The sequence below is a fragment of the Diuraphis noxia genome, unplaced genomic scaffold (assembly GCF_037042655.1).
Source record: "Diuraphis noxia isolate RWA-SAM2 unplaced genomic scaffold, SU_Dnox_SAM2 contig0007, whole genome shotgun sequence".
Classification (NCBI taxonomy): domain Eukaryota; kingdom Metazoa; phylum Arthropoda; class Insecta; order Hemiptera; family Aphididae; genus Diuraphis; species Diuraphis noxia.
Window position 1 is genome coordinate 1,632,138 of NW_028301717.1, and position 12,027 is coordinate 1,644,164.

A 12,027-nucleotide genomic window follows, 5' to 3' on the forward strand; every position below is an offset into this window, starting at 1 on the left:
CCCCAAGATATCGGTTAATAATTTATAATAATATATAGGTGATAGCATTGATTTTATAATATACTATAAAAACTATGAATATATTATAAAATCAATGGTGATAGGTACAACTGAGTAATAAATGCTTATAAAAAGGTATTCAAAATATATGCATTTTGGTAACACATAGGTAATATGAATACTAGTATTAACCTCAATATCAACAAATAATGAATTGTATTTAAAAATCAATATATTAATTAATAATTAATAATTATTATTTGTTCATTGTAACACTTTGAAAGCATTATGTATGATAATTTAGTGAATTACTCTCACATTTTTCATATATTTTTTTTCTAATAGGAAATTTAAAAATGACAATATTTAATAATATTAATAATTGTATTTGATAAAAAGAAAGTATTTAAATACAAATAATTTAGAATATAGAAGTCATTATGCAATGTAAAATTTTAAATTTTATTTCTTAAATCATAATATATTTTCAATTTTCTATGGCTTTGGTATACAAAAGTGTTCGTTTATCGGCCTCTTTAGGACATACAGCGCTCCCGGTGGTGACGACTATCTGTAGTAAAGTTTTCAATCAAGTTATCAAACAAGTAACGACACCTTATCAATACACCTTGATGATGACCCATAGAGTAATTATTATAATTATTATTATTACTCTATGTGATGACCACGGTCTTATGAGATAATAGAATTGATTAAAATATTATAATATCATATTAATTAATTAATGATAATAGTAAAGAAAAATCAATACTGATTACTGATAAAAAACTTTAAAACTTGTGAAATAAAATACTAAACCATGTGGCCATGCAGCATAGCACTATTACTTTAATAGTTAAATATGTATAGTTAGTTTATGTTGTAAACCGTTATAAGTAGACAGACAGTTTAAATTTCTTTAAAAGCATAATATACCTAACAAAATAGTTGTTGAATCAATAAGTTTGTCAAAAATATTCCATTGAACTTAAAATTACATTATACCTAAGTCCTAATTTGGGATATATTTATGTATTTTATTTGATATTTCAATCAAAAATATACCTATGTATTTAAGTTTATATTATGAAGTGTGATGTAAATTTGATAATACATGAATACCAACCACTTGGAAAGCACAACCAATTGTTATATTCTGTGGCACAACATTTGTACCTACATTCAGTTTATTGGTAAGTTTTCTTAAAATGTATATGTAGAAAAATTGTTATGATTAATACATTAATTTGTACATATATTACCATACATTATTATGACGTCTTAACAGTTTTTATTTAAATTTTATTTTCAGTTAAATCAGTTTTGTTCATTCAGTTACACCACCAATAAATGTTATTCAAAGTTTGATAACACAAAATTTGTTATACTCTTAAAATTATTGGCTGACACCAATACACCATAGCACAAACCTAATACAACTTCATATATATTATATTATTCATTTACTTATTACCATCTACTTGGACACAACAAGATGGTTGCCTATCTACATCATACATACTTAAAAATATAATGTTCTCTGTTCAGAAGTACTTATAAGTTGCATATATTCAAATTTTACATTCTGGCATAGTAATTATTACTAAGAACAGTAAGAACTAAGTTGATCTGTATTTACTACAAATATACTTGGCCAAATGATTTGGAGATGGATATTGAAATCACATAATTTTCTATCGTCCATTACATTTTCCAAACAAGAACAATAACAAATAAAAATGTTGTTTCCCATATACAATTTTAATAGTTGGGAGGGACTACAAAATGAATTAAGTATGTAAACATATTTTTTTACCGTTAAATAATTTGGTTATATTTATCCTTTTTTAATTTATTAGATAGTAAATACTCAACTACTCAAGTTAATTTCAAAGAAGATTAAAAATCAAGTCTGATAATCTGCATTCCAGAAAAAAACTTAATCCCAATAATATAGTAAACTAAAAATATGTTAAATGAAAATAGTACTTGCTAATGTTTTTTTTTTTTTTAATTTTAACAAATATTATACAATTAAGTTAATTTAGCTAACAACATCAATCAATCATTGATACTTAAATGGGTGGTAAAATATGTTTTTAGAAAATTAAAAAAAAAATCATAAATTACTCACCTTCATTATTATACATGGTATTATTAAATATTTTATTTAAATAACTACTTTGTTATAATATTAGGTAGGTATGTCTTAATCCTAATATTTATGTATCATAAAAATATTTGTATTTAAAATTATATTGTTTTAGTGTTTTGCAACTGAATAGTTCTTCTGTTTGATTGGTGTTGTTAGCTATTTATTACCACCTACGAAATCTAAGTTAAAATATTATTAGTCCCATTTTTAAATTTTACTGTATTTTTTTAAGTTAGGGGTTAAGTTGAGTTTGTTTCAATTTTTTTGAATACATGTTATGATCTTAACTCATATTTTGCATTACTGCATAACGAATATTTTGATCTAACTGTATCATTTAATTTGGAATAGATTTATCATAGTCCTGGGCTTTTAAATATTATGGTAACATTTTTGAAGGGTGTTTATCTAGCAGGTGCTCCATCAAATTTTATAAATGTGCATTTCTTTCATAGTAGTAATTGTAAAGTCGATCAAGTGCGCTTCTACTCCTTTATTATTTGCCTATTAATTATTATAGTTATTACTTATTACATACTTCTCAATTTAAGCCGAAAACTATAATGTATTACTATTATGATAATGTAGGTACGTGCCGTACTCCTGATTTTGATAATAATAGAAATATAATTTTCATATAGTAGCACTAATCAATGGCGGTAAACTGTGTATTTTTGAATGAATTCTTATTTGATTTGATAATCCTAAATAAAAAAATATCTTAATAATTAATGGTAAAATATATTTTAAACCTAATAGGTATGTACAATGTACATATTATACATATTATTATTATAGGTACCTAAATCTTGTAGTGGATCACTTCTATTAAATTGGTAGATCACCTGCTACACAAATGCCTTTTATAGTGGTTCATAATAATAGAAATATAAAATGGGGTGATTTCAGTCACGACATATTGAAATAGCTAAGTTGTTTTTGACATATTACCTTATTGTTTGTAACAATATTCATAATTATTGTATTGTTAAAAAAACATAATATTATATAAATTTAAATTTGAAATATTTAACTATCCATAGTCTTTCACTATTAAATTATTTTAAATTATTTAAGTGGTTCACAATATTATAAATATAAAATGGGGTAATATGTGGAATTTGCAATTTTGAATTAAGTTGTTTTTAATTAAATAATATAGATAATTGAAAAAAAGTTGTACAATTAGTATGCATTTAAAATTACAATATGCTAGATGTTTACTTATAGGTTAGGCACCATATAATATGTATATTTAAAATTATGATTATTAACTTGCTATAATTAATTCAAAACTAATGTGAAATAGTTTTGAATGGTAATTAAAAAAAAAAAAAATAACCTATTAGAAGGTAAATCATAAAAACAAGACCTACAAGTTTAGTAAAGTTTTAAATTAATATTGTATTGAAAAAATATTGGCAATAAAACATTGTTAAATTGTGAAAATAACATTTTAAATATGGCTCTAATCACCTCATTTTATAATTTATATAGATTTAGTTACATTTTTAAACTTTTGTCAGTTGTATCATAGGGGTGTGCTGAATATGCTTTAATTTAAATAAATAATAAGGTATATAAAACAATTTCTTAGGTAGCTTTGTATGCGCCTCTGAAGAGATTTTACAAATGGGTAATGAGCCTCGTCAATTTATCATAAACCATCTGAAATTAATGTCAGCATACACCTGTATTATATTGTATTATTAAAAAAAATTGTATCATTTACTATGTAATTTTTTATTAGTCGCTTACTATGTTTTAAAGCTATTAAGTATATTTGTACATATTGATATATCGTTTAAACCACAAAATCAATTTAAAAATTATTGTGTTCAAATTTTGTACTGGACAGTATTATAAGACATTAAACTCAATAATTTATTTTCATAAGATATTGGTGTTTATTATACCTGGTATATTTGTTTAATATTTATATGTGTGTATACTGTATTATAAACTTTAAGGTGTACCATACCCATTGATTTTTATTATACTATATTTTTTTGTAATTGATTTTTTTTTGACAATTTAAAAAAATAGGTATATATTATTCTAAAGATATACTTAAATGTTATTATAGTGGGTTATAGTTTATTTAAAACAAAATCATGAATAATTGTAATAACTAGTTTTTCCGATTATTCAAGTTTAGTCTTATTATTATAAGTTATCTAACCGACCTCATAATTACAGTACCTATACTACGAAAACACTTACCAATATGCCTACAGATTTAGTGTATACTAAAGAGTAATGAGTAATATTTATACCATATACTTAAAAATAATAATCATAAATCAACTAACAAACATGAAAGAATTAAAAAATAAAATTACATTTTCAAATACAACCAATATTTTTGTTATTATAACCAATTTAACTGAAAAAATAGGCAACAGTAAGTTAATTAAAGACCAAGATATACCTTCAATTAGAAAAGAATTCAAGCTTTCAAGATGTTTCTATTATTGTTTATATGATGTATCCTTAGATGAAACATGTATAGTGTACACCAAGTCAGTAGATATACAAAATATACGTTATTGTATATTACTTCACAAGTTTTAAAGTTTTTTTATCAGTAATCAGTATTGATTTTTCTTTACTATTATCATTAATTAACTAATATGATATTATAATATTTTAATCAATTCTATTATCTCATAAGACCGTGGTCATCATAGATAATTATAAATAATGATAAAGGTATCGCCAAATATCGGTAATTGTAAATTGTAATACGATTATTATTGTTCTATGGTAATATTGATTATGGAGGGGATTTGGTGCGACAGTCAAGGTCAACAAAACGTAGCTTTAATGTTTAAATTAGCATAAAGGTGTAATAGCACTAATAGCTCGACATTCAATTAATGAGGTTCAAAGCACAACAATTATCAATATGTTTAATGTTAGGTACCTTAGGTAGTTAGTTCGAACGGTATCGAATTTATCAGTTATAGCTTCTGGGCTTTACAAATTAAAATTTTCCAGCGGTACCGACTTTCAACCACCAATACTTTGAGGAGCTGTATCTCGCAAACGAATCATTGAAAAATAAAAATGTTAACGCGTAAATTCACAATAAAAATGGGATTATTAATTCATGATATTTTTATTATATGTTACCATTTGAAAATCAAAAGTTGATAGTGGTTTCACTAATAAATATAAGGGTGAAAAAAATTAAAATATTATACGGTTTTAGAAAAACATAAACCTAGAAGTTTAAAAAAAAAAAAATTCAAAAAAAGTTAATACTTTTCGAGATAATTAGTGTACCCACTTAAATGGATCACCCTGTATATACTTGGTAGTTGACTACAGAATTTTATTACTGCCTCTAAATCAAATAGGAATTGGAGTTTCAGAGTTATTATTACGATTTAGGTACTCCGTGTTTCTAAAAAATAGAAAACCTCACGTTAAATTTAATGGAGCTCCCGATAATAATGAAAAAATAGTGGTTGGTACCTATATAGGATTCCGTGAGGTGATCGTACTTTTCAACGTATAAATGGAAAACATTTTTTCACAATAACTATTCGCTGAAATGTGAAATCGTTTGTTTAATGCGAACGACACTAAATAATATTTTTTGTTGTGGTAATATAGCCGATAGATGTATGTTTTATACCACTGATATGGATTATGGATCACAGATAATAATATTTTTGACTTTATTTTCTTGTTTATCGAATACCCCAAGTAACTCAAATCACTCATCTCACAGTCGTCTCATAAACACTAATTTTTCTCTGATCAATTGCGCCCTCTAATATTTGAAAAACAAAGAGTGAGATAAAATTAAGAGAAAATAATTATAATTGTTTTTACGAAACCTGAAAAACCACTTAACACCCCGAACTAATTTAGACCAATAGGTTTATTTTCCTTCTTATTGATGCATATTGGTGGAGACTAGAGAGAGAGAAAGAGGTACTTAATGTTATCCAACTAGACTTAATAAAATTGCACTTGGTGTCCTAACAAAAATTCTTAGTAATCATTTATATTATGTTTGTCTTTTAATAATAATTATTTTAATTATCTGTTTTCAGCTGTGGGGCCCAACGGGGTGATATCTGGCGACAAAAAAATTCCAAAAGAGTGTTTTGTCAAACACTGTGATCAGAGGCGGAAATATCCGGTGCTGTACAAATTAGAGTTTCAGGTAATTATAACTAGGTATATTCAATAAACACCTACATTACATTATTGCGCGAGCGATAAAATCTATAATATCTACGTATACAAATAATAATTTATTTATAATAAGCATTATACAGGCTGTTCAGCGGTAAAATATCACTCAATCATATAATTGTTATCTAGTCTTGGAATTGAAATAACTTTTCTGTCAGAATAGAATAAAAGTAACAGTATGATAAATTGAACATATAAAATATAAACAGAAATCATAATGATTAATATTTTTTATACAATCATAAGTACTATACAGTCGTAGAACAAACGTATTGCGTACAAGTTTTCGTACGCACATAACTACTTAGGTAACAATTTGGAAAAAATACAGATTTACTATAAATTATATTTAGGTAGTTATGGTTAATTTTTAGTGTACTCGTATATTATGATAATAATTTTCAACTGAAGTCCGATCAATGTCCTATAAAATCTTAGTTACGGACATGCAAATAAAGTTTATAAAAATATTATGTAAAATAATATTTTATTTTCTACTTACCTAAGCTTTTCAGTTTAAAATAAATGAGTATCTAATCGTAATATTATATTATGTAAGAATATAATCAATGAACCGACAAAATTATTGGATTAATAATTGTAGTTTTGTACATATTTCAAACAACTTTAAAGTTAGTGAGTAAATTACTAACTAACTTAAAGTAAGTTATTTTAGAAACTTATTAGTAATTGTTATAGTATTATATTTTTCTTTTTGTGCGAGTAAGTTTATTATATCAACTTATTACTGCACTTACTTACAGTTTTCTTCAAATAAATTATTATAGTCCATTTATTTAGTATTTAATACCATATTAATATTTCATAAACGAATATAAATTTGATTTATAAATACTATTAGGTTAAATATACAACAATATATCTCTTACAGGCTACAACATACTTGCTGATTTATTTTGAAAATATAAAAATCATCAAGTTATGTGACACAAAATCATAATATTATCGTTAATTGATTATTATACACTCACTTAATTTATGTTACTATAAGTTAATGTAAATCAAAATATTTTTAATATTCTTATTATACTGATATTTCGTATGCTCATTAATGTTATATTAGTTCAAAAATATATATTTAAAGAATCTTATTTTTATATATAAAATTAATTTTATATACTATAAAAAAAATACTCATTAAAATGTATGATTAGGAAATATTTAAGTACTTAACTTTTTTTTAATAATCGTATATAATCCGATTTATATGAAATAAGATAATTTTAAAAATTAACTATAATGGAATGAAAAAAAAGCGACAAAAACGCGTAAGATTATATTATTGATTTCTATATTCTGTAACTTTATTATTACAATATAAGGCCTATAATATTATAATATTACTTTAGTTATATGCTATTATTATTACTTTGCGTTTTATTTATTTTTCTCCGAGTACCTAATAGAATTGGATACCACACCCACTTTAGTCCCTATTATATAAAAAAAAATTGGTTACTTTGGTTACTATAATTTGTATTTTGTAATACTAAATAGGTAGTAATGTCAGAATGTTGATCTAATTTTTATAAATTAAACTACAAGCTTATTGGCTCCGATTAAATTAAAAAAAAAAAAATACAAAATAAAAATAGGACCATAAGTCCACAATGGTATATTTTAGATTTCAGACATAATTTTGAAAAGAAAAACTGTTTTGAAAAGTATAAAGCTTAACTAATAACTTTACTTGTTGTTTTGTTCGTACAATATATAAGTATAATACCAAGATATAATCGTCTGTATAATGTAATAATACTTGTATATAATGTATTTAACAATATACTTTAACATCCTATAAACATAATCAGTGTACACGTAAACACAAAAATCAGCAAAACACCTCATAGTAGTTATTGCAGTTCAGTTAAGCGTAAAATATACATTTATGTTTTATTGAAATTGAAGTATAAAATATTTATTACCATGTCTACTGTTTTATAATTTCTTTTTTAGTGCTCATAAAGCTGTTTACCAATATAAATTTATTCCTGTATCAACACTGTTTAAATTTACAAAGTGTAGCAATGAAATTAATGTCTCCTTTTTACTGTCCAAATTAACGAATATTTCTAGAAAATATAAACATAATATGTTATGCTAGATCCAGTAGATCCGGTCTAGATAATAATATTATTAAATATTTTTATTTGCTTAGGATATATAGAGTTTTATAGGCGCTACATAAATTTAATTCTACTTTTCTAGAATACGAATAACTGTGTGGGTAGACGTGTATGTATGTATAGTTATTTTGAATAATATTTTTAAATTAAATTTAAAAAAATTATAGCTTCATAAAATTTAAATGGTAATAAAAAAAAGTAGTTAATGGAATAACTACTAGTTCTATACTTCTATGTGCATATAATCAATTTTATCGCGGTTATTATATCGTAATTCAAAGTTGAAATTCATCGATTTCATCGTTGTTTTACAATTATGTCATGTAGCATTTTGTTGTTATTCACACTGCATCAATACTCTCGGAATAAAAATTAAATCATAAAATTACTTGTTTCCTTATTTTAAAACGCATTCCTTTCCACATACCTAAAAATAACTGCAGAACATCCTCTTATTTTTATACAAAATCCCACTGAATTCATTATGGTTAAAATAACATCTTTGAGAGAATTTTTATGTTGAGAAATTAGTCCGGAGTGAACATTTTCCTCCACCTACTAATTAAGCATTTCCGAATTTCGTCAAAAGACGTATTGATTTTTTAATTGTTTCTCTTTATTTTTAAAATTATTGAAGAAGTAAATGTTTCATGCGTGCCATATGTTTGAGACCACTGCAGTACTGCGTATAGTAGAAATAAAATATTTCAATTAAAAATATTATATACATTAGACGCAATGATTTTATATAGGTAGACATTTGCGTACTCGACTTAAATTTCAGCAGTGAGACTAGTGTGTTAGCGTCATTAGCACTTAATTGCATCTTATAAAAGGTATACCGTTAAATCAATTTACACGAGTTTAATAACATCAGTAGTAAGTACGCATTATGAGCAAGTTCATAGAAAATATATCATTATTACGATGGCCATTAAGAATACTTTATGGTCATCTATTCAACGCAGAAATATATTAATACGAAACACATTAATGCTGCGGTCTTAAGCTGTATAGCGTATCCTCACCCCGTTTAATCGCCGTGTATTCATTACAATCTCAATGTCTTAAATATTCTAACGTTTAATTCAAAAACTGTAAAATCTTGACTATTCCTAAACTTTAAATTAAACACCTAAACCCGCTAACTATTTTTTTTACGTTTAGAATGCATTATTACATTTTATAGTAGCGATTCTCGAACATCGGGTCACGACTTCTTTGGTGGTTGTTAACAAATTGTTTGGGTGTTGGTCACCAACATGTCATAAGCATAACTCATATAGCATAACATAGCTAGAAAGAGTTTTTATAAACAATTTTTTTCAAATTAACTAGATTGTTCTAAATTTTAAATTTTAGTATAATGAGCTCATAAAGTATTTACGCGGTTTTTGTTTTTATTTTATAAAAAATGTTTAATGCAAACATTACACAAAGGTTTAAAAACCACGGTAATAATAAGATGAGTCATTTAAAAGGATGAGTATTTACCAATGTTCTATAACATAATACCATTATTTTTGTTTGAAATTAAAGAATAGATCTGAAGTGAATAAACTGAATTAAAATAATCTAATGGAATACCAACTAGAAGGAATTCCTTTATTTTAAGAAAATAGTTAATAAAATATTCATAAAATTACGAGTTTCTTCATTATTAGTATGACTTTTTTATACTTTACTTTGCTTAATGAAGCTTCAATCAACATCTGTTTTATTAAATTTACTGTGCAAACCACTACAATATTATCAAAATTAGGTTCAATTAATAGCTTATAAATTATAATAATCAACTATTACTACAACTAATTCAATTATAAAAATTTAAAACCAATTAATTATTTTACTATATGTTAAAATATAAACAAATACTTATATGTATCTAGTATCAACTTATAATGTATGGGGCTAACCTACCTACTATTATTATTAATGATAAGTAATTTGTTGTACACAATATTCATTTGGTTTACACTTACATATTTCATGAGGATATAATATTTATATAAATTAATTTTAAAAATTATATGTTTTATTTTTGATTATTATTTATTTAATTGTTTAAATACTGATAACTACAATATTAATATTACTGTAATATCTTTAACTAATGTGTTATACATATTTATTGCCGTATCATTAAAATTAGAATTATTTTTAAATAATTTTTTACTGTTATTTTTAATAAAGCAGTAAATATTAAATTTTTCGAAACATGAAGAGGAAAAAATAAGAAATTAATCTTATACATGCCTAGTCTTATTATTGTAAAAACAATGTTAACCTTGTTAATTTTGACATGTTTTTAATGAAAATAACTCGTGTACCTTTTATGTTAACCCTGCTATTACAATAACCAAAACAATATTTTATATTAGTAAACATCCGGCTAGAATTCACACCTTTATTGTGTGTGTTGAGTATTTAAAAAGAATATTGTAAAACTTCTTGAATATAACCACATTTAAAAAAAGCGAATACCTATTTTCTTGTTAAGGAAAAAAATAATTAAAAAATAATATTACACTCTCTGTTTAAGATGTCACTTTAAAAATTGAAATTGAAATATAGATTTGTACTGTGTTCAATAATTATATGCTAAACAGCATAGCTATCAAATAATTGAACAAACCTATATTTTGTAGTATACCGCCATCAATCACTGACTAACGATTAACGTTGCTATTAAGTATTAACTTTATGTAAGAAAATCATACATTCAATTGATTCTGCCAACTTTGATTTCATCTACGTCCAAACACTTAATTTCATAAATATTACAATAATATTCTCTTCTACCTAGTTACTGAAGCACTTTAAATAACTAATGGTTTTTTGAAAAAGCAACAGTTATAAACCTGTATGTAAACTAAGAATGAGATAATCTTTACAAATATTTTTATCTTATCTGTAGTTTTTACCATTCGGTTTTACCGAAATATTAATGTCATATACGTATTTATACTTTGAATTCGTACAATTTAAATAAACAATTTTTTTGGCTACATATTTCACGGTAATTTGTGACACATCGGTTGAGAAATACCGTTCTAAGGTGGTCTAATACCTACGCAATTGGTGCCGCGCGACTTATAAGTGAAATAAAAATGAAAATTCCCATTGTCCATAGTTTCATCATTATGTGTGGCCACCTCAACAATTCCCAAACATGTATCTTACACACTCTAAACTTAAAACAGGTTGTGTAGCATAAATTTGTAGTTATATGCAAACAAAATAAATACCTATAAATAATAATAACCTATACCTAGGTACTTGTTAAAACATTCACATTTCTTATTAGTTACTCTAACACTACTATATTAAATTTATTTAACGAATAGGTAGAGAGATGTGAATATCCGTATAAATTAAAAAAATAACTTATGAGAAAAAGTATTTTCATTATTTAAGGGTCGTTTATTCTGTTTCAATAATGAAATTCAGCGTGTGTACATTAAAACCCTCATTTAATGTTTATACTACGAAAATTCACATAAAAACTTGAAC

At 24.6% G+C, this 12,027-nt stretch overlaps 1 protein-coding gene and 1 long non-coding RNA gene across 3 annotated transcripts in view; both read left to right on the forward strand.

The window, feature by feature from the left end:
* LOC149054380 (receptor-type tyrosine-protein phosphatase kappa-like) overlaps positions 1–12,027 on the forward strand; it is a 208,325-nt gene that overhangs the window by 85,654 nt on the left and 110,644 nt on the right. For both annotated transcript variants that reach the window (XM_089230349.1, XM_089230350.1), the window contains one exon: positions 6,223–6,335. In XM_089230349.1, the coding sequence (XP_089086475.1) occupies positions 6,223–6,335 (113 nt within the window). The remainder of the gene's footprint in view (positions 1–6,222; positions 6,336–12,027) is intronic.
* On the forward strand, positions 694–4,051 carry LOC149054381 (uncharacterized). The gene is made up of 3 exons (XR_016192282.1): positions 694–1,193; positions 1,313–1,794; positions 1,860–4,051. It is a non-coding gene; the product is annotated as an uncharacterized LOC149054381 (long non-coding RNA).